The sequence below is a fragment of the Ranitomeya imitator genome, chromosome 3 (genome assembly GCF_032444005.1).
Source record: "Ranitomeya imitator isolate aRanImi1 chromosome 3, aRanImi1.pri, whole genome shotgun sequence".
Classification (NCBI taxonomy): domain Eukaryota; kingdom Metazoa; phylum Chordata; class Amphibia; order Anura; family Dendrobatidae; genus Ranitomeya; species Ranitomeya imitator.
The window spans coordinates 230,863,376-230,888,151 of NC_091284.1; the positions used below are offsets into that span (position 1 = coordinate 230,863,376).

The 24,776-nt window shown below is 43.9% G+C and overlaps 1 protein-coding gene across 2 annotated transcripts in view; it reads right to left on the minus strand.

Moving 5' to 3' along the window:
• Positions 1 to 282: 282 nt before the first annotated feature.
• Positions 283 to 24,776, minus strand: part of FAM72A (family with sequence similarity 72 member A) — a 43,367-nt gene continuing 18,873 nt past the window's right edge. For both annotated transcript variants that reach the window (XM_069760104.1, XM_069760105.1), the window contains exon 5: positions 283 to 852. In XM_069760104.1, the coding sequence (XP_069616205.1) occupies positions 752 to 852 (101 nt within the window). In that variant the 3' untranslated portion in view covers positions 283 to 751. The remainder of the gene's footprint in view (positions 853 to 24,776) is intronic.

Here is a 24,776-nt window from a genome sequence, read left to right on the forward strand (position 1 = left end):
ACACGGACACACGGTCCGTGAAAACACACTGACATGTGCAGAGACACATTGATTTCCATGTGTCTACGTGAGTCAGTGTCTCCGGTACGTTAGGAAACTGTCACCTCACGTACCGGAGCCACTGACGTGTGAAACCAGCCTTATTGAGTGTGTCTTGATAATTGCCAATATTTTCCATCTGTTGTCTATTCACTTTGCACAACAGCATGTGAAATTGATTGTCAATCAGTGTTGCTTCCCAAGTGGACAGTTTGATTTCACAGAAGTTTGATTTACTTTGAGTTATATTCTGTTGTTTAAGTGTTCCCTTTATTTTGTTGAGCAGTGTATACCACATATAAAATATTCTGTTATTCTGAGATCAACATCCATAGTCTTCACTAGAGAGGTCTGTAGTAGGCATGTACTGCAGCATCATAAAGGCATTTTTTAAAGATTACTTTAGCCCAGCTATAAAACCTGAAAGAGAGGTGCATTTTAATTAAAAATAAAAAGTAAATGGTGTATGTAAAACGACTCCTGACTTTTTCGCCATAGTTTTGCTTTTGTAGAGAAATAACTCCAATTCCATTGTATTAGTGCTTATAAGACACTGCTGGCATAAAAATTCACTTCCTTTTCTTTCTTATTTTTTTTTTCTGTTTTGTAAATAGGTACTGTTGAAATGTAAACTGCTGCAAAATATGGTCATGCTATATAAATAAAAGGAATTAAAAATATGGAGTATCACAGTCTTCTGAGAAATCCAACTTCATCTAAGGTAAACCTCATGTTCATTCTCATGCAGGTATAATAGGCCATCCTGTTTTTCATCAGTGTCTGGTAGATCTTTCCAGAGCAGAATGTGCTTTCCTGCAAACATAAGCAAACCAGAAGTGAATGTCCATTATACAATCTTAAAACTCATTAAGTAAAAGTATATGTAAAATTCAGCTCATGGTATTATGTTTGCACATTTCTGACATTTTTCAGTAATTTTTTTATTTAAATATTTTACTTAGGATTTATGCACACTGATATTTTACAGCTGCGGGGGCCCAGAACTATATTGTCCATGAGGCCTAGTAAATACAAAAGAAAATATAAAAGGTATCACTCTTACCTACAAGGTTCATAATGCTCCACTGTCCTAAATCTCTCATCTGTCTACCACCAATGATCTAAAACTAAAATTCTCCATAATCCAAACTGCAATCTCCCTTTTCCAAGACTTTTCTAGTGCTGCACCAGCTCTCTGGAGCGCACTACCCCAGATAAACATGTTAAATCCCATTGTCTACAGGTATTTTTTAGGCAGACTTATGATATCACAGATCTAACTTTTCTTCCTTCCTACATTTCTCCACAGAATTTGGTGACTTCTTTCAACAGCCTCACCTAACCTCCATGGAACTTAATAGCACATTTGTACATATAGAAACTAGCCAGTGATCTACTCATTCAGCTTTACAAGTATAACGTTTTTTTTGTTCTTTACAAAAGATCGTTGCGTCATAAAATACAAACACTTTATACGGGTTAGGTCTCCCCTACTTTCTTAAAGACTATGAGCCGAAGTTGATAAACAATACACAGCGTGTTATACACAAAAAACACCTGTGCCTATACAGGGATTACTAACAAAAGAAATCCCGTGCAATTACGACAGATATAGCCTATAAAGAAATGTTGCACAAAGAGGGATCATTATCAAAAAAACATCTTTATTAAATACACACAATATTGCTAAAATACATAGAAACAAAAATGGGAAACTCTGAGGGTGACAACTACACCAAGGGCCGCAGGTAAGAGGTTAACAAATTGCTCATAATCAAGGGTACAAGCCCCATAGCAAATATTGGTGTGCTAGTGATCCATATTATTGGAATAAATAACACTACGCTGGTAGAGAGCATCCAGCTACCACATCCAAGCTAGCATATAGGACAGTAAAAAGCAATTAGTACAGCATAGTTACCTCAGACCTGCGGCGCCACCACCCATACGCGAGTTTCGGCGTGCGTGCCTTCTTCCAACATCCCTCATCTGGCTCATTTACCGTATATACTCGAGTATAAGCCGAGATTTTCAGCCCAAATTTTTGGGCTGAAAGTGCCCCTCTCGGCTTATACTCGAGTCACGGTAGCGGTGGGGTCGGCGGGTGAGGGCGCTGAGGCATACTTACCTAGTCCCAGCGATCCTCGCGCTGTCCCTGCCGTCCCACGGGCTTCTGTGCTGCAGCTTCTTCCCCTCTTCAGCGGTCACGTGGGACCGCTCATTACAGAAATGAATAGGCGGCTCCACCTCCCATAGGGGTGGAGCCGCCTATTCATTTCTCTATTCAGCGGTGCCAATGACCGCTGACAGGAAGAGGCTGCAGCACAGAAGACGGGGAGGAAGGCGGGGAGCGTCAGGATCGCTGGGACTAGGTAAGTATATCATACTTACCTGTCCCCGCTCCAGCCGCCGCTCCATCTCCCCGACGCCTCCATCTTCCCGGCGTCTGCGCTCTGACTGTTCAGGCAGAGGGCGCGATGACGCGTATAGTGTGCGCGGCGCCCTCTGCCTGATCAGTCAGAGTAGAGACGCCGGGAAGATGGAGATGCCGGGACCGGACGCTGGGAGCTGCAATCAAGAGAGGTGAGTATGTGTTTTTTTTTTTTATTGCAGCAGCAGCAGCAGCAGCGGCCATGGCACAGATTTATGTGCAGCATCTATGGGGCAGTATGAACGGCACACAGCACTATATGGGGCATCTGTGCAGCATCTATGGGGCAATATGAACGGCACACAGCACTATATGGGGCATCTGTGCAGCATCTATGGGGCAGTATGAACGGCACACAGCACTATATGGGGCATCTGTGCAGCATCTATGGGGCAATATGAACGGCACACAGCACTATATGGGGCATCTGTGCAGCATCTATGGGGCAGTATGAACGGCACACAGCACTATATGGGGCATCTGTGCAGCAACTATGGGGCAGTATGAACGGCACACAGCACTATATGGGGCATCTGTGCAGCATCTATGGGGCAATATGAACGGTGCAGAGCACTATATGGGGCATTTGTGCAGCATCTATGGGGCAATATGAACGGTGCAGAGCACTGTATGGGGCATCTGTGCAGCATCTATGGGGCAATATGAACGGTGCAGAGCACTGTATGGGGCATCTGTGCAGCATCTATGGGGCAATATGAACGGTGCAGAGCACTATATGGCACAGCTATGGGGAAATAATGATCTATATTTATTTTTGAAATTCAAAATGCTGCATTTCCACCCTAGGCTTATACTCGAGTCAATAAGTTTTCCCAGTTTTTTGTGGCAAAATTAGGGGGGTCGGCTTATACTCGGGTCGGCTTATACTCGAGTATATACGGTAATACTACAAACTGATGTCCATCCTTTCAGTACTGCCAAGAGAGCACAACTGGTTCTGTTAATGAACAGATACAGGAGAATCCTGGCTGACTAAGGCTGGTTTCACATTTGCGTTTTTGTGCAAAAAAATGCCAAAAAACGCATTCGTTTTTCCCCTATACTTAACATTAAAAACGCTGCGTTTTTTGCATGCGTTTTGACACGTTTTGATAACGCATGCGTTTTATCTCTGCATGCATTGTGTTGCAGAAATTCAACATGTAGTAATTTTAGCAGCGTTTTTTTGCCGCAAATAAAACATATTGATGTCTATGTAAACGCATTACAGCAAGTCCAATACCCCTCCACAGAGAGAGAGAATTTTAGTCTAAGAAGAGGTTTCACATGTACCCATTCAGATGGAGACGTTTATTCTCAGCGAGGTAAGGCAAGCGTAGGACCTGGTATAAGAGAGATGCCGTAAAGGGGCTACCAGGTACACATAAAATTGGCCATTTTTATGCACTATAAGCTCTCATTTTTCATATTTCTAGTGCAGTAATGCAGTTCAAATTTCGTGTTTTCAAGTTTGCATGTTTTAGCGCTGCAGTGTGCTGCCTTATTTACTTAACTATATACGAGTTGGCGACTCTAGGTTCAGCACCTGTTCACACTGAGTCTATGTTTGGATGTGCAGGTCAGGTTTTTGAAATGTATTCTCTAGCCTTCTGATCGTGCACTCCGCCTCCTAGCTTCAGGTGTTTTAATTACAGCAGGTCCAATACCCCTCCACAGAGAGAGAATTTTAGTCTAAGAAGAGGTTTCACATGTACCCATTCAGATGGAGACGTTTATTCTCAGCGAGGTAAGGCAAGCGTAGGACCTGGTATAAGAGAGATGCCGTAAAGGGGCTACCAGGTACACATAAAATTGGCCATTTTTATGCGCTAAAAGCTCTCGTTTTTGATATTTCTAGTGCAGTAATGCAGTTCAAATTTCATGTTTTCAAGTTTGCATGTTTTAGCGCTGCAGTGTGCTGCCTTATTTACTTAACTATATACGAGTTGGCGACTCTAGGTTCAGCACCTGTTCACACTGAGTCTATGTTTGGATGTGCAGGTCAGGTTTTTGAAATGTATTCTCTAGCCTTCTGATCGTGCACTCCGCCTCCTAGCTTCAGGTGTTTTAATTACAGCAGGTCCAATACCCCTCCACAGAGAGAGAGAATTTTAGTCTAAGAAGAGGTTTCACATGTACCCATTCAGATGGAGACGTTTATTCTCAGCGAGGTAAGGCAAGCGTAGGACCTGGTATAAGAGATGCCGTAAAGGGGCTACCAGGTACACATAAAATTGGCCATTTTTATGCGCTAAAAGCTCTCATTTTTCATATTTCTAGTGCAGTAATGCAGTTCAAATTTCGTGTTTTCAGGGTTAGAGTTTGTGTTAGGGTCCCTAGGGTTAGGGTTAGGATCCCTAGGGTTAGGGATAGTGTTAGAGTTTGTGTTTTAGGGTTAGAATCTGTGTTAGGGTTAGAGTTTGTGAGTTTGTGTTAGAGTTTGTGTTAGGGTTAGAGTTTGTGCTTTAGGGTTAGGGTTTGTGTTTTAGGGTTAGGGTTAGGATCCCTAGGGTTACTAGGGATCCTAACCCTAACCCTAGGTATTTCTGTTTATAGTGGGTTTTCTAGTTGATTTTGATGATTGGCAGCTGTCACACACTTCTCATCATGCGTTTCAAAAACGCAAACGCAGGAAAAAACGCATGTAAACGCATGCAAAAACGCATGCGCCTAAAAAACGCAGCGTTTAAACGCGTTTAAACGTGTTTCTTCACCAAATGCATTTGCGTTTAAAACGCTGCGTTTTAAAACGCAAATGTGAAACCAGCCTAAGATGCCACAAAAAGTCCATCATGGTTTCTCTGTAGACAGCACTATTGTCACACACAGTGTAGGAAAGGCTAAGTGCAACACAAAGGATAAGGGAAAGGGAACCAAACACTAGAGAAGGGAGGAGTGGAGACCCCTAAGCAGATCTAACATCACCCTGTCTGCCCTATAGTCCCTATATAGGTTCTGCAAGTATCGCCGGGCAGGATACCTAATCCCTGCCTGACTCTTGCGATAAGCCTGCATAAGGGAGGACAGGATGAGTTCTAGTCAATCCCGACTACCACTAAACACAGGTGGGATACACAAACAAGGGGACCACTTAGCTTGAATAGGCTCAAAGAGAAACACAGACGTCATCCAGCAACACCAAGAAGGAAGATAGCCGACTGCTATGGCTCCAAGACTCAACAGGGAAAAGGAAATAGAAAAATCAACCGCAACTTCCAACAGCAAGCTGGGAGTTATATACACCCTGGTCCTGGTGTGTCAACTAGAGCCAGGGGAGGTTGCCACTGGGTCCTAAAGTCAGAAGGAGTCTACAAAGCCAACAGCTGAGACCTTCTGCAGCTAGATGCAGTGCGACTGTCTGCAGCCTCTGACACATCCGTGACAACTATTTTTGCTGGTAATGGAAACTGACCAATCGCTTTCATCCAAACATTCGTCATCAGGTATCTCTCCAGTTTCCCCATATACAAAAATGCTCAGCATTCATGTGTTTTCAATAGAGAAGTAAGCTACTGTCAAACACCTCTGGCAGCAACTCATCTTGAGAGAGAAGAAAATGCCCATTCTAAATGCCCAATGCTTACCTACCCTGATATTATCTGAGTGAGTTGGCCAGTCCCACTTACACTGCCAGGTTTGGATGATAACTATTTTCTTCTATACATTTTATCACTTTCACTGTCTTTTGTTCAGGAAAGAAATATATCTTGGTACCGTGTTAGCCAGTAGATAGAAAAATATTTAGAATTGAGAGTCCTCAGTGGTTGATACCTTTTAATGGCTAACGGAAAAGATGGTAACAAATTGCAAGCTTTCAAGACTACATACGTCTCTTCATCAGGCAAGGACTAAAACAAATTCTGAAGAATCACATATTTATGCACAACATAGAGGGGAAAAAAACCATGGATAAGCCAGGTGACATGAAGCAGAATTACCATGGGTGATAAACAGTTACGTCCATAAATATTGGGCCAATTCTTAGATAAGGATTGTTTTATTGTCCTGTGATTAGGGTCTCTGTTGTGATGACCCTTCATGGTCTGATGGGCAAGTTCCTTAGTTGATGTAAAAAGACATAAATCCGTGTGACGCATTCATTCCTTCATTGAGAGTGTCAAAGGTCGTCATCAGTTTATATTCCCAGACTCTCAGCTGTGTCACTTCTAATGTGGTGCACCTAATTATTTGTACTAAATGTCCAACTGGGGGTCTGTATGTGGGGGAGACAGGACAGAAACTGAGAACAAGGATGAACTCTCACCGCCATACAATAAGAGAAAAAAGAATGGACCTACCTGTAGCAATACATTTCTGTCTCCCAAATCATAACATTATGGACATGAAATTACTTGTACTAAAAGGTAACTTCAAATCGCAGAAAGACAGAAGAGTCTGGGAATATAAACTGATGACGACCTTTGACACTCACACTGCAGGGATGAATGTGTCACATGGATTTATGTATTTTTACATCAACTAAGGAACTTGCCCATCAGACCATGTGGGGTCATCACAACAGAGACCCTAATCACAGGACAATAAAACAATCCTTATCTAAGAATTGGCCCAATATTTATGGACGTAACTGTTTATCACCCATGGTAATTCTGCTTCATGTCACCTGGCTTATCCATGGTTTTTTCCCCCTCTTTTTTTTCTCTATACTATGTTGTGCATAAATAAGTGATTCTTCAGAATTTGTTTTAGTCTTTGCCTGATGAAGAGACCTGAGTAGTCTCGAAAGCTTGCAATTTGTTACCATCTTTTCCGTTAGCCATTAAAAGGTATCAACCACTGAGGAGTCTCAATTCTAAATATTTTACTGTCTTTTGTTCAGTAATTCTGTATGATTTTCTGGATTTTTCTTCTAAATATTTCAATAAAAGCTTGCCTATAAGTTGGCTTAATGTCTCCACCGTTGCTGTTTTAAGACTAATGACATATTCAATCACCCACTCATTATTTCATACTGATTATGAGATGGAGATTTATCCTATATAGTTTGTACTGTAGCTTTCGCAAAGCAAAATTTAAGGGGGAACCTGTCAGAAACGTTAATCCCCAAAATCACTTACATGACTGTGTAGCTCTTTCAGAGATAAGATAGTCAATACCTTTATGACCCCAAAGTGCTGTTCCAACAGTGAAGATGTGTCTGGAAGTGCACTGGTCCGTGATGGTGCACTCCTAGCTTCTCAGCATCATGCTGTATTCCCTATCTAGCCGCATCATCCTCGGTTTGATTGACAGATCAGTGGCCGTGTAACAGAGCAAATGACCTGTCAATTAGCCAGGGGAGAGTGCTACTAGGCAGGGAATACAGCAGGAGGCAGAGGCGCTAGAAGTGCACCATCAAACTACTAGAACTGCACTGAAGTCACAAAGGAATCAACTGGCTTATCTTTTAAAGGGCTACACAATCATATTAATGGTTGGGGGGGTTAAATGTTCCTGACAGGTTATCTTTACGTCTCAAAATATGATTATATCAATATAACAAATCCAGCAATTTTTAAATATAAAGAACTAAATAAAAAATAAAGAACATTTCCATTTTAAATACTGCACTATGTTGTAATACGTCTACCATCCTGGAGGTGGCATTGTTTTCTAGTGAAAGCAAACCATGCAAGTGAAATACCGACTACAAAAGGCCCGCGTGCGGGAGACCGCCACATTTACGAATGTCTATGCAAATGACTAACGATGACAATATAGCCAAAACTATTTCATTCTGTCCCAACAATGGCTAATCTGGCCTAAAGGGTTCAAATACAGAGTCACGATTTTAAAAGGTAATTTAATGTACACAGCATCCCCCAATGGTTCATGAATATTCCCTGCTCTCTTGTCGATATAATCATAAATCATTCTGTCAACATGTCAGCATTTTACTAGGGTTGCAGTAAAGTACACATTCAGCCTACATTGCCACGTTCTCCTCTGTGTATAGGTCAATAAGGCGATATGGGCTTTGCACTCCTCTGCCATATCCTTCCTACAGTCAAAAGAACCATAACAGCAATAGAAACAGTTAAATATGAAAGGGCATTGGGTGATGTTGACTTAATCCTTGTTTCTCTGCACAAATTTCAATGAAATCTGCCAAATAGTGTCCCGGGGAATGCTAAACATGTGTAACTTGGCAGCGCTACCCTGCACTGATCACAGGCATGCAAGTCGTGCTTTATCGTCAGTAAACACCTGTAATGGAACATCAGTATGTAGAAAACAATGGCGTCTTCAGCAGTCAGCTTACTGAGCCAGAATAATGTGGGTACAGGAGACTGTAATTAAGAAGGGGCTCGCTGTGACATAATCTATGCGTGCAGGCTTGTCTGCATTACAATGCAAGAATTAATAAGTATCACAAGAAAAAAAGGAAAGTTTAGTGCCAGGATAGCCAGTTAACGAAAAAAAAGAATTGTAATTGTTCTCAGTAACGGGAAAAAATCTTGGTGGCGGAACATCAGTCGGATATGCAGGGCTGCCACTAGAAATTTCGGGGCCCCATACTGGAAAAATTTTCGGGGCCCCCTTGAAACTCCGCCCAGGCTCCACCCCAGCCCCGCCTCCAGGCTCCACCCCACGAACTGTCCACAGTCCCACCGCTCTCTCTTGGAAAATCTCCACTTCTCACCTATCACACATTGACAGTTCCCATCACCAGATCACACATATAGCCGGCAGCTTTTGTTTTGGCCAAAAGATTTTTTAAGCCGCCACCATAACACTGTAGACACTTTTGGCCGGGCCCTACTCTACTGTAACCTACTAAATATTTGTTAAAATATGCAATACAATTTAGGTATATTTTTATTTATTTTTCAATTTTTAAAATGACCTATAATACTACATACAAGGAACAAATACCACAGCACTATGACCAGATGACATATTACCACCACAGTGATCGAATAATATAAAATACAAGGAACAAATACCGCTACACCATGACCAGACCGCATATAACCACAAATGACTGAATACTACAATACTGATCAGTAATTAAAAAAAACCCACAATACTATCACCAGCAGTGCCATTATACACAGGAGATCTGTAATTAGTATGCAGTGTCTGTGTACAGGTAATACAGTGATCACCGATGACATTATACACAGGAGCTCTGTATATAATGTATAGGTAATACAGTGATCACTGGTGACATTGTACACAGGACCTCTGTATATAGTATACAGTGTATAGGTAACACTGACTCACCAGTGACGTCTCTAGGTGAAGTCCTTCATCTTTCATCCAGCACAGACCGCCATCACTTCATCCAGCCAGGACTCGTCTCTGCAGGAAATAAAACAGTTATCTCGAGTTCCGCTTGTAGAACACATTACTTAATTTTCCCAACTTCTACATTACACCACATGAAGAAGGCAACATAGTATCACTCTACACAGTAACAGGACCTCCCCCCCATTTAAAACAGTATACTCAAAAAATAAAATAAATACATCACTGCAATAATAATATCCCTTAATTAGCCCCTATGGTAATATTCGCCATCCTAGCCCCCGTGTGTCTCATTCCAGGCTCCAGCCATATGTTCTCCCATCCTGCCCTCATGGGTATCCATTCTGCCCCATATGATCTCCCCATCCTGCCCCATCTGTCTCCATCGTATCCATCCTGCCCCATCTGTCTCCATTCTGCCCCATCTGTTTCCAATCCTGCCCCATCTGTTTCCAATCCTGCCCCATCTGTGTCCAATCCTGCCCCATCTGTGTCCAATCCTGCCCCATCTGTGTCCAGCACTCTGCCCAGTCTGTGTGCAATCCTGCCCCATCTGTGTCCAGCACTCTGCCCCATCTGTTTCCAATCCTGCCTCATCTCTGTCCAGCACTCTGCCCCATCTCTGTCCAGCACTCTGCCCCATCTCTGTCCTGCACTCTGCCCCATCTCTGTCCTGCACTCTGCCCCATCTCTGTCCAGCACTCTGCCCCATCTCTGTCCAGCACTCTGCCCCATCTCTGCCCAGCACTCTGCCCCATCTCTGCCCAGCACTCTGCCCCATCTCTGCCCAGCACTCTGCCCCATCTCTGTCCAGCACTCTGCCCCATCTCTGTCCAGCACTCTGCCCCATCTCTGTCCAGCACTCTGCCCCATCTCTGTTCAGCACTCTGCCCCATCTCTGTTCAGCACTCTGCCCCATCTCTGTTCAGCACTCTGCCCCATCTCTGCCCAACACTCTGCCCCATCTCTGTCCAGCACTCTGCCCCATCTCTGTCCAGCACTCTGCCCCATCTCTGTCCAGCACTCTGCCCCATCTCTGTTCAGCACTCTGCCCCATCTCTGTTCAGCACTCTGCCCCATCTCTGTCCAGCACTCTGCCCCATCTCTGTCCAGCACTCTGCCCCATCTCTGTCCAGCACTCTGCCCCATCTCTGTCCAGCACTCTGCCCCATCTCTGTTCAGCACTCTGCCCCATCTCTGTCCAGCACTCTGCCCCATCTCTGTCCAGCACTCTGCCCCCCCCGTGTCCAGCTTTACTGCCCCCCGGCCCCCACCCTGTGTCCAGCTTTACTGCCCCCGGGCCCCCACTCTGTGTCCAGCTTTACTGCCCACCGGCCCCCACCCTGTGCCCAGCTTTACTGCCCCCCGGCCCCCACCCTGTGTCCAGCTTTACTGCCCCCGGGCCCCCACCTTGTATCCAGCATTACTGCCCTGGGCCCCCCGCATCGCAGCTCTCAAAAAAACAAAAAAGTTCTTCTTACCTGCCGCGCTCCTCTCTCCACGCAGCTGCACCGTGCACTCGCCGGCGACTGACGTCAAACGCCGGCAACCTGCACGCTGCGGCTGTTAACTATTGACGTGCGGGCGCGGGCCTGCACGTCAATAGCGTACAGCTGTAAAAGGGCCCGGTTCAGCCTGCGGCTGCCGGTAGGGGCCCGGTGAGCAGGTAAGAGGGCCCCCTCTGCTCACCGGGCCCCATACGCCAGTCACGGCTGTAGTGCCCTGATGGCGGCCCTGCGGATATGGTTTGATGAGCTTGATATCATTTTATTGAGCTAAGCATATTAGCCACTGAGCCAGCTCTTGTGTTTTTAGTTTTCTGTACATCAGATAAAATACTGGAGTATATCTATCTATCTATCTGTCTATATATTTATGGCATATCCAGGGCAAAGGTCATAAATGTCTGAAGGAGATGAGACTTTGTGAAATGTGCAGCTCTCAGGACAGATTACGGATTTTGCTCTGTACCCCGGGGGATTGGGAGGTGGCCATGCATATATGGCTTTCTCTATTCACTTCTATGTGAGTTCCAAAAACAAAGCTTAATGAGTGTCCTGGATGTTTCACAATTATTGCATATACTGTGGATTGACTGAGAACAGGCGTGGCAGTAATCAAGCCTGCTTGTGGGGGAGGGCAATTACTTTTTCACACAGGGCTCTGTGGGTTTGGATTTCTTTTTCCCTTAATAACATAGACCTTCATTTAAAAACTGCATTTGTGCTTATTTGTGTTATCTTTGTCTAATATTTACACTTGTTTGGTGACCTGAAACACTTAAGTGTGACAAACAGGCAAAAGAAAAAGAAATTAGGAAGGGGGCAAACACTTTTTCACAGAAATATACATTACAGAGCAAAAGTTTGGACACACCTTCTCATTTAAAGATTTTTCTGTATTTTCATGATTATGAAAATTGTACATTCACACCGAAGGCATCAAAACTATGAACTAACACATTTGGAATTATACACTTAACAAAAAAGTGTGAAACAACTGAAATTATGTCTTATATTCTAGGTTCTTCAAAGTAGCACCTTTTGCTTTGATGACTGCTTTGCACACTCTTGGCATTCTCTTGATGAGCTTCAAGAGGTAGTCACCGGGAATGGTCTTCTAACAATCTAGAAGGAGTTCCCAGAGATGCTTAGCACTTGTTGGCCCTTTTGTGTTCACTCTGCGGTCCAGCTCACCCCAAACCATCTCAATTGGGTTTAGGTCTCGTGAATGTGGAGGCCAGGTCATCTGGCGTAGCACCCCATCACTCTCCTTCTTGGCCAAATAGCCCTTACACAGCCTGGAGGTGTGTTTGAGGTCATTGTCCTGTTGAAAAATAAATGATGGTCCAACTAAACGCAAACCGGATGGAATAGCATGCCGCTGCAAGATGCTGTGGTAGCCATGCTGGTTCAGTATGCCTTCAATTTTGAATAAATCCCCAACAGTGTCACCAGCAAAGCACCCCCACACCATTACACCTCCTCCTCCATGCTTCATGGTGGGAACCAGGCATGTAGAGTCCATCCGTTCACCTTTTCTGCGTCGCACAACGACACGGTGGTTGGAACCAAAGATCTCAAATTTGGACTCATCAGACCAAAGCACAGATTTCCACTGGTCTAATGTCCATTCCTTGTGTTCTTTAGCCCAAACAAGTCTCTTCTGCTTGTTGCCTGTCCTTAGCAGTGGTTTCTTAGCAGCTATTTTACCATGAAGGCCTGCTGCACAAAGTCTCTTCTTAACAGTTGTTGTACCAATGTGTCTGCTGCTAGAACTCTGAGTGGCATTGACCTGGTCTCTAATCTGAGCTGCTGTTAACCTGCAATTTCTGAGGCTGGTAACTCGGATAAACTTATCCTCAGAGGCAGAGGTGACTCTTGGTCTTCCTTTCCTGGGGCGGTCCTCATGTGAGCCACTTTCTTTGTGGCGCTTGATGGTTTTTGCAACGCACTTGGGGACACTTTCAAAGTTTTCCCAATTTTTCAGACTGACTGACCTTCATTTCTTAAAGTAATGATGGCCACTCGTTTTTCTTTACTTAGCTGCTTTTTTCTTGCCATAATACAAATTCTAACAGTCTATTCAGTAGGACTATCAGCTGTGTATCCACCAGACTTCTGCTCAACACAATTGATGGTCCCAACCCCATTTATAAGGCAAGAAATCCCACTTATTAAACCTGACAGGGCACACCTGTTTGGTGAAAACCATTTCCGGTGACTACCTCTTGAAACTCATCAAGAGAATGCCAAGAGTGTGCAAAGCAGTCACTAAAGCAAAAGGTGGCTACTTTGAAGAACCTAGAATATAAGACATATTTTCAGTTGTTTCACACTTTTTTGTTAAGTATATAATTCTACATGTGTTAATTCATAGTTTTGATGCCTTCAGTGTGAATTTACAATTTTCATAGTCATGAAAATACAGAAAAATCTTTAAATGAGGTGTGTCAAAACTTTTGCTCTGTGCTCATCGTTATTGGCACCCATGAAGTTTAAGTACAGTACATAATGTGGCATATCTTCTGAAAACAGTGAATCAAGTGAAACAGTTTTTTGTATAGAGCACTCGTGTTAAAGGGAAGGTACCGCGTTTGTAGGTCATTAATAAATCACTGTAATGTAGCATAACATGCTGCTATAAGCAAGTTTGAAATCCAAGATTTCATGTGTTATAGGAGTTTAAAGAATGCACTGGGGGCTGACATCTTGGTTTTGCAGCAGTAGCAGGGCACTATCAGTGTCAGATTACGGCACCCCATGGACATAGGAGATAATAGACCAGCACTGACCCTGTAACATTGCAACAGCATTAGCAGTGAGCTGGGCACGCCTCTGTGGGCTGCACAACTCACTGCTGTAGGTGTGACTAGCTGCCATTTTATTATAGCCCTGTGCTATCTGCCGAGCTCCACTTACTCTCTATCCCAGGACAGAATAGGCACTCACTGCTCCTCTGTACTCCAGTCAGGCACATCCTCTGCTCTCACACACTGCCCTGTGTGCTTCTCCTGCTGTGTCTCCGTCTCCCCACACACAGTCCCTGTGATCTCTGGTAAGCTGCACTCACAGCCTGCAGAGAGGGAGGTGACACCTGGAGAGAGAGAGCACAGCAGCTGACAGGACAGGGATTAAGGTGGGGGAAGGGGGATGGCAAGAATGTTATTCACAAAAAATGCTGCTGAGTCCACTGTGTTCTGCTCCTCTGTAAACAAGCTGTGCCTCTGATGCAGTAACTGCTGGTAATAGCAGGTCACAGGGCAGTCACACACAAAATGGTGCTGCCCTGTGATGCTGCTCTTCATTTTGCCCCAGGGATATTAGACCACCCAAAAGGGGAGGGAAATGGTGATGTCAGCAGTTACTGCCCCAATTTTCCAGCAAAGAGTAAGCTGCTAAATCTTACTATAGCTGCTTGAGGTCTAAAATGGAAAATGCTCCCCCTAGTGGTAAATATGTATATTTGTAGAAAAATATATAATATTTTTCATATAGAAATGTTTGCAAACAGTGCAAACATTGCATTAATACATTTTAATTAATATTTTAAGCTTAATTTCACAAAAAAAAACAAAATACAAGAAAACTGGTGGCACCTTCCCTTTAAATACAAAAGAGCAAAAGATAAACAATAATTTAAAACAAAAAACAATGGGAGGGAAAACAAAAAAACCTAAATCTTGCTGTGACAATGGTATTGGCATCCTTTACATTAGATTAGTATGGAAACACATTTTGACTTGCCTGTGGTAAATCACAAATGAGAATCACGCGTTATTGTCGGTACCCATGTGACATGAATGAATGATGACTTCAGTGTTTTAAAAAGCCACAAGGTAGGCCCTGTACCTTTGTCACAATGGTGAAGACAAAAAGAGCTGTCCGAGGACATCAGAACTGCTATTGTTAGCAAAAACAAGACTTACAAAGGGTATAAGGCCATATTCAAAGACCTTGGTATCCCAGTTTCAACAGTGTGCAATGTTTTTAAGTTTGCCAAGCATGGTACCGTGAAGAACCTCCCTGGACGTGTGAGAAAGAGGAAAATTGACAAGAGATGTCTTCGAAGGTTGGAGCGAATGGTGGAAAAAAAACACGTCAAACATGCAAAGACCTGCATACCAACCTGGAACAGTCTGGGGTCATGGTTTCAACAAGTACTATATATATATATATATATATATATATATATATATATATGCCGCACACTAAACCAAGCATACCTTCATGGGCGAAGGCCAAGGATGAAACTATTGCTGAAGAAAATAAATAAAAAGGAACAACTGATCTTTGCCAAAAAGTACCTTGACAAACCACAATCCTTCTGGAAAAATGGTCTTTGGACAGATAATACAAAAATAGAGCTTTTTGGCAATGCAAAGCAACAGTTTGTTTACAGACGTCGCAATGAAGTTTATAAGGAAAAGAACACCCTACCAACAGTTAATCATGGTGGAGAATCCATAATGCTGTGGGGTTGCTGTGCTGCATCTGGTACTGGAGGCCTTGAACGTATCACAGGAATCATGAAATCAGACAATTATCCAAAGTGTGATGCAGTGACCCCTGTTACAGCTAGGGGGTGCTGTAGGTGATATACGGGATGCGCATGGAGGCGTATCTGTGATTATGAGGGTGAAACAGTGACTAGCAAGATTGTAAATGGCTGGTATGTGTCGCAGAGGGAGTCTGCGCTGTAATCCGGTAATGTTGTTCTGGGACCTGTAGTCCCACAAGTGTTTGTATAGTTTGTAAAGGGAGGCTTGCAGGGTTAGCTGGAGAGCTGGATCGGTCTGGCTAACCACACACACCACCCATCTATGGGAGTGGTTACAACTACATAATGTGACCAGCGTTTGGTCACATGGTCTCTGTAATGGAGAGTATGTTGGTCCCGGACGGCTTGTGTATTGGGAGGTCCTGTGGGTGGACCGCACTGAGAGGCCGTGGATATAAAGACTTGGGAGTAGGATTGGATACCTGAATAGCGCACTGAGAGACTTGTGTGTTAGACGGTCCCAGGTGGGGAAGGACGTCCTGAACAGCACATGCAGTGGCCTGCGTGTTGGATGGTCCCAGGTGGGGACGGACATCCTGAAGAGTGCATGGAAAGGCCGAATGTATGCAGAGTCTGCAATGGAACTGCATTAGAGAAGCTACAGTCCGACTGAGGATCTGGACTGTCAGGTGGCCTAGTGAGCAAGGCATTGTTCGGGACGGTAAACCCAGTTTGGCAGCTTACCTGGGAACAAGGACTGACGAGAAGTCAGTGTGTGGAGCAGGAGCTCCAGGAAGGTAACCCAGAGTTAGGAAACTGTGTGCACTGACAGGGGGTCAGTTAATGAACTGTGGGGTCACCTATGGTAACGAGACGGAGTAAGGTCCAGCATGTTTAGAGACTGCAACTTAATGTTATCTGTTAGTGCCTATTGTGTTCTATGAAGTATACAATGAACTGTGCATAACCCAGTTTATGACTGCATAATAAATCGCATGGACTGTTTATGTGAGAAAAACATGCCTGTGTGACTGAATCCCATTGCTAGGCGCGTGTCCCCCAACACATGCAGTAAACGCTATCTCACAAAAGGTTTTAGAGGGAAATATTCTACCCAGTGTAAGAAAACTTGGTTTGAGTCGAAGATCATGGGTCCTCCAGCAAGACAAGAACCCGAAGCATGCATACAAAAGTATGTAAATGGTTAAAAAAAAAAATGGACTGTTTTAAAATGGCCAGTCCTGACATCAATCGCACTGAAAATCTTTGGGGTGAGCAGAAATCTGCCATTGGGAAAAAGAACCCTGCAAACATTCAAGAGCTTGAACAAACTGCAAAGGAAAAGGGGAGAAAATACCAGATGAGAAGTGCAAGAAGCTTATAGATGGCTGCAAGAAACGTTTGGAGGCTGTCATAAGTTCCAAAAGGTATGCAATCGAGTATTAACCCCTTAAGCCCCGAGGGTGGTTTGCACGTTAATGACCGGGCCAATTTTTACAATTCTGACCACTGTCCCTTTATGAGATTATAACTCTGGAACGCTTCAACGGATCTTGGCGATTCTGACATTGTTTTCTCGTGACGTATTGTACTTCATGTTAGTGGTAAAATTTATTCGATATAACTTGCGTTTATTTGAGAAAAAAACGGAAATTTGGCGAAAATTTTTACAATTTCGCAATTTTCCAACTTTGAATTTTTATACCCTTAAATCACAGAGATATGTCATGCAAAATACTTAATAAGTAACATTTCCCACATGTCTACTTTACATCAGCACAATTTTGGAACCAAAATTTTTTTTTGTTAGGGGGTTATAAGGGTTAAAAGTTGACCAGCAATTTCTCATTTTTACAACACCATTTTTTTTTTAGGGACCACATCTCATTTGAAGTCATTTTGAGGGGTCTATATGGTAGAAAATACCCAAGTGTGACACCATACTAAAGACTGCACCCCTCAAGGTGCTCAAAACCACATTCAAGAAGTTTATTAACCCTTCAGGTGTTTTACAGGAATTTTTGGAATGTTTAAATAAAAATGAACATTTAACTTTTTTTCACACAAAATTTATTTCAGCTCCAATTTGTTTTATTTTACCAAGGGTAACAGGAGAAAATGGACCCCGAAAGTTGTTGTACAATTTGTCCTGAGTACGTTGTTACCCCATATGTGGGGATAATCCACTGTTTGGGCGCATGGCAGAGCTCGGAAGGAAAGGAGCGCCATTTGACTTTTCAATGCAAAATTGACTGGAATTGAGATGGGACGCCATGTTGCGTTTGGAGAGCCCCTGATGTGCCTAAACATTGAAACCCCCCACAAGTGACACCATTTTGGAAAGTAGACCCCTTAAGGAACTTATCTAGATGTGTGGTGAGCACTTTCACCCACCAAGTGCTTCATAGAAGTTTATAATGCAGAGCCGTAAAAATAAAAAATCATATTTTTTCACAAAAATGATCTTTTTGCCCCCAATTTTTTTTTCCCAAGGGTAAGAGAAGAAATTAGACCACAAAATTTGTTGTGCAATTTGTCCTGAGTACGCTGATACTCCATATGTGGGGATAATCCACTGTTTGGGCGCATGGCAGAGCTCGGAAGGAAAGGAGCGCCATTTGACTTTTCAATGCAAAATTGACTGGAATTGAGATGGGACGCCATGTTGCGTTTGGAGAGCCCCTGATGTGTCTAAACATTGAAACCCCCCACAAGTGACACCATTTTGGAAAGTAGACCCCTTAAGGAACTTATCTAGAGGTGTGGTGAGCACTTTGACCCAACAAGTGCTTCATAGAAGTTTATAATGCAGAGCCATAAAAATAAAAAATCATATTTTTTCACAAAAATGATCTTTTTGCCCCCAATTTTTTATTTTCCCAAGGGTAAGAGAAGAAATTAGACACACAAAAGTTGTTGTGCAATTTGTCCTGAGTATGCTGATACCCCATATGTGGGTGTAAACCATTGTTTGGGCGCATGGCAGAGCTCGGAAGGGAAGGAGCGCCATTTGACTTTTCAATACAAAAATGACTGGAATTGAGATGGGACGCCATGTTGCGTTTGGAGAGCCCCTGATGTGCCTAAACATTGAAACCACCCACAAGTGACACCATTTCGGAAAGTAGACCCCCTAAGGAACTTATCTAGATGTGTTTTGAGAGCTTTGAACCCCCAAGTGTTTCACTACAGTTTATAACGCAGAGCCGTGAAAATAAAAAAAAAATTTTTTTCACAAAAATGATTTTTCAGCCCCCAGTTTTGTATTTTGACAAGGGTAACAGGATAAATTGGACCCCAAAAGTTGTTGTCCAATTTGTCCTGAGTACGCCGATACCCCATATGTGAGGGGGAACCACTGTTTGGGCGCATGGCAGAGCTCGGAAGGGAAGGAGCGCCATTTGGAATACAGACTTAGATGGATTGGTCTGCAGGCATCACGTTGCATTTGCAGAGCCCCTGATGTACCCAAACAGTAGAAACCCCCCACAATTGACCCCATATTGGAAACTAGACCCCCCAAGGAACTTATCTAGATGTGTTGTGAGAACTTTGAACCCCTAATTGTTTCACTACAGTTTATAACGCAGAGCCGTGAAAATAAAAATAATTTTTTTTTCACAAAAATGATATTTTAGCCCCCAGTTTTGTATTTTCACAAGGGTAAACGGATAAATTGGACCCCAAAAGTTGTTGTCCAATTTGTCCTGAGTACGCTGATACCCCATATGTGGGGGGGAAGCACTGTTTGGGTGCATGGCAGAGCTCGGAAGGGAAGAAGCGCCATTTGGAATACAGACTTAGATGGATTGGTCTGCAGGCGTCACGTTGCATTTGCAGAGCCCCTGATGTACCCAAACAGTACAAACCCCCCACAAGTGACACCATATTGGAAACTAGACCCCCAAGGAACTTATCTAGATGTGTTGTGAGAACTTTGAACCCCCAAGTGTTTCACTGCAGTTTACAACGCAGAGCCGCGAAAATAAAAAAATCTTATTTTTCCCACAAAAATGATTTTTAGCCCCCCACATTTTTATTTTCCCAAGGATAACAAGAGAACTTGGACCCCAAAAGTTGTTGTGCAATTTGTCCTGAGTACGCTGATACCCCATATGTTGGGGTAAACCCGTTTGGGCGCACCGCAGAGCTCGGAAGGGAAGGAGCACTGTTTTACTTTTTCAACGCAGAATTGGCTGGAATTGAGATCGGACGCCATGTCGCGTTTGGAGAGCCCCTGATGTGCCTGAACAGTGGAAACTCCCCAATTCTACCTGAAAACCTAATGTAAACACACCCCTAACCCTAATCCCAAAGGTAACCCTCTATCCCAGACACACCCCTAATTCTAATCCCAACCCTATTCCCAACCGCAAATATAATCCAAACCCTAACCCTAACTTTAGCCCCAACCCTAACTTTAGCCCCAACCCTAACTTTAGCCCCAACCCTAACTTTAGCCCCAACCCTAACTTTAGCTCCGAACCCTAACCCCAACCCTAGCCCTAACCCCAACCCTAACCCCAGCCCTAGCCCCAACCCTAGCCCTAACCCTAGCCCCAACCCTAGCCCTAACCCCAACCCTAGCCCTAACCCAACCCTAGCCCTAACCCTAGCCCTAACCCTGATGGGAAAATGGAAATAAATACATTTTTTTAATTTTATTATTTTTCCCTAACTAAGGGGGTGATGAAGGGGGGTTTCATTTACTTTTATAGCGTTTTTTATATCGGATTTTTATGATTGGCAGCTGTCACACACTAAAAGACGCTTTATTTATAGCAAAAAAGTTTTTGCATCTCCACATTCTGAGACCTATAATTTTTCCATATTTGGTCCACAGAGTCATCTGAGGTCTTGTTTTTTGCGGGACGAGTTGACGTTTTTATTGGTAACATTTTTGGACACGTGACAGTTTTTGATCACTTTTTATTCCGATTTTTGTGAGGCAGAATTACCAAAAACCAGCTATTCATGAATTTCTTTTGGGGGAGGCGTTTATACCGTTCCACGTTTGGTAAAATTGATAAAGCAGTTTTATTCGTCGGGTCAGTACGATTACAGCGATATCTCATTTATATAATTTTTTTTATGTTTTGGCGCTTTTATACGATAAAAGCTATTTTATAGAAAAAATAATTATTTTGGCATCGCTTTATTCTCAGGACTATAACTTTTTTATTTTTTTGCTTATCATGCTGTATGGTGGCTCGTTTTTTTGCGGGACAAGATGACGTTTTCAGCGATACCATGGTTATTTACATCCGTCTTTTTGATCGCGTGTTATTCCACTTTTTGTTCGGCGGTATGATAATAAAGCGTTGTTTTTTGGCTTGTTTTTTTTTTTTTTTCTTACGGCGTTCACTGAAGGGGTTAACTAGTGGGACAGTTTTATAGGATGGGTCGTTACGGACGCGGCGATACTAAATATGTGTACTTTTATTGTTTTTTTTGTTTTTTTTAGATAAAGAAATGTATTTATGGGAATAATATATATATATTTTTATTTATTTATTTAGTAATTTTTTTTTTTTTTTTTTGAACATGTGGAAATTTTTTTTAAAAACTTTTTCACTTTGTCCCGGGTGGGGGGGGGGACATCACAGATCGCCGATCTCACAGTTTGCACAGCACTCTGTGAGATCGGCGATCTCACTCATCGCTGCAGGCTTACAGAGCTGCAGCTGCAGCCTGCTCCTGACCCGGAAGTACTCCCTGCAGGACCCGGATGCAGCCCTGCGGCCATTTTGGATCCGGGGACTGCAGGGAGAAGACGCTCGTTACAAGGTGAGCACATCACCTTGTACCGATCGTCTCAGGGAAGCCCGCAGGGAGCCCCCTCCCTGCGCGATGCTTCCCTGTACCGCCGGCACACCGCGATCATGTTTGATCGCGGTGTGCCAGGGGTTAATGTGGCGGTAGCGGTCCGTGACCACTCCTGGCACATAGTGCCGGATGTCAGCTGCGATAGTCAGCTGACACCCGGCCGCGCTCCCCCCGTGAGCGCGGCCGATCGCTATGACGTACTATCCCGTCGGTGGGAAGTAAGGCCCACCCCACCTCGACGGGATAGTACATCATATGGGATTAAGGGGTTAATTAGGGGTGCCTTTATTGCTGCACATGCTGCTTATTCTTTTTCTTCTTTGCAACATGTAAGTTGAAAAATAATCTTTTATTGTTATATTTCTGTGGACCACTATTTAAAAAATCCTTAGGATATAACTTGAAGATACTGAACAGTCTATGAAAAAAATGAAGGGGGGCCAATAATGGTGAGCAGCACTGTACCTCCCAGTGCAGAATATATAGGACAGAAGGAGCAATAGGGTCAAGAGTTGTAACTGATTAGGTACTGTAGTGCAGAAGTACGCAGTGATGAGGCAGAGACTCCCAAAATTCAAACACAAAAGTCTCTTTGATAAGTTATCTTCACAGCATTACAGTTCAAATTCACACCAATGCATATAATTAATGCTCAGTTCACACCAATTCATAGGACTACATAGTACACGGCTTTAAATCACAGTCCCAAAACATGCCGGACTTCCCTATGTCCAGTTTCTGTGGGCGACTGCACTCCATGACAAAGTCTCTTACACACAGCTTCACTTCATTAGATTGCACTGTACACGGCTTTACATCACAGTCCCTAAACACGCCGGACTTGCTTTGTCGTTTCTGTGGGCGACTGCACGCCATGTCAAAGTCTCTTACACACAGCTTCACTCCATTAGTTTGCAGTCACTACACACGCCAGTCCTCCTCTGACCAGTTACCGCGGGTGACCGCACCACTGTGCCAATGTCTTTTTACTCACACAGCTGTACACAGTCCTTGATATCCTCTGGGTCGTAGCCTGGCACCATATCCACCTGTTTGTAGCCATTAAACACGCTAGTCCTCCTTCGGGCACAGGACATCCACCTCCAGTTCACCTCCGTCGCAGAACATCTGTTGTGAATTCTACTCTTGGGTTCCCTCCAGTGGTTGTAGGTAGGAATACAGTTGTCTCTGAGTCACAGACCTGGCCAGGTGTATCGGATGATTACAATTCTGACTGGGATATTTTAGTGGGCAGGATCCTTTACCCCTTGCCAGTAGACAATGTTCCTTGTGAAGTGTTGGATCACTTTCTGGCTTCTCCTGCTCGCTGCCTATTTCAGCAAAGATAAGTCTTTGGTTTTTGTTTCTGTGGCACACTGCCAGTGTGCTTGTTTCAGTTTTATTCCTGCTCTGATTGTAGGATTCACTGGAGTTGCAGATTTACGCTCCTACATCTTTTAGTAAAGATGTAGGAAGTTTTTGTATATTCTGCTGTGGATGTTTTGAAGGGTTTTTATACTGACCGCACAGAACTCTGTCCTATCCTGTCCTATCTAGCTAGAGTGGCCTCCTGTGCTAATCCTGTTTTTCTGCCTGTGTACGTTTTTTCCTCTCTGATTCACCGCCAATATTTGTGGGGGGCTGTCTATCCTTTGGGGATTTTCTCTGAGGCAAGATAGTATTCCTATTTCCATCTTTAGGGGTATTTAGTTCTCCGGCTGTGACGAGGTGTCTAGGTGTGTTAGGTACACTCCATGGCTCCTTCTAGTTGCGGTGTTAAGTTCAGGATTGCAGTCAGTACAGTGGCCACTTTCTCCAGTGAATGTTCTCATGCAGCTCCTAGGTCACCGGATCATAACAAACATCCACATCCGAGACCAGTTACCGTGGATGGCTGCACCGCTGTATATGCTGCGGGTGCCAGGCGTCTCAGCTTCCCTGGCTGTTTGGCACCATTCTGTCCTGTGCCACCGCACACCGACAAACTCCGCAGAGCCTCTTGCTCTCCTTCAAACACCAGCCGGACACGGACTCTGACCCAGGCTTGACCTGACACCCATACCCTTCCGTTCAGGGCTTTTAACAAAGAATCCTGTGGCCTCAAGCCACATGGAAAACCCGGATCAGAAATTAAATGGACTGCACCGCTATCATACTGCAGTCAGTTTTAAAACACATTCCAGAGCAGGTTTTCCCTACATCTGTCTTCGACACTAGCATGTCCAAGACTAACACTTATTTTAATTATTTTTACAGCTATGGTCGTGACTGCCATGCACTCCTATGGTTTTCATATGCCTCCGTGCACCACCTGGGGAGAATACACAGCGACCCTTACCTGTGATATCAGTCACTGCTTCACCATTGCAATCACAGCTACACCTGCGACTGAAATGCCCCCTCATGGCCTCAGTACTTCTTCTTGCGCATCCTGGGGAGAACAAACAGTGACCCCTTACCTGTGACACGGGTCATTGCCTCACAGTACAAAATTCCAATCCCAGAAAATAGCAACAGAGGTCAGCTCTACACTGACACAAAAGACAGTAAATGTACACATGCTAATAAAAATTATTGTTGCAGATTGAGTGGCGGCACTCTGGTCCAGCATCCACATCAGTGGATCTGGTGGATAGACGGGAGGCCCCTGAATCTCTTACCTTCCGGCGTGCCATGAATCGATCCGCTCATCTCTAAGACCGGCGTCACACTAGGCGTATGAAAATACGGTCAGTTTTTTACGGCCGTAATACGCAGAAATAATCCAGAAATAGTGTTCCGTATGTAATCCGTTGGCAAGGTGTGGGCGCGTATTTTGCGCATGTAATGTTGCGTATGTAATCCGCATGACATCCGTACTGCGTTTTTTCCACGCAACCTGACAAAATGGATATTTAACAGTTTTGTAGCCTGAAATTAATTTAAATCAGCATCAGCAACCCTATTTAAGGCATATACAACAGGTGGCACCCTCCCATATGGCCATTTTTTGTTTGTGCATCTGATGGTGTGTTGTGGTAACATTTGCACCATGTCTGACTTACTGCACTTCACCCCAACTCAGCGGGTCTTATTTAACTGGGTCTTGTCGCGTCGGTTTCGGCAGCCATACCCTGTGATTGATGATCCGCGAAGGAGGAGAAGAAGAATGTGGGTGCATCCTCTTTAGACCCAACACCTCACTAATGGCCATTTTCAGAGGCTCTATACGGCTCTGCGTGCACATCCT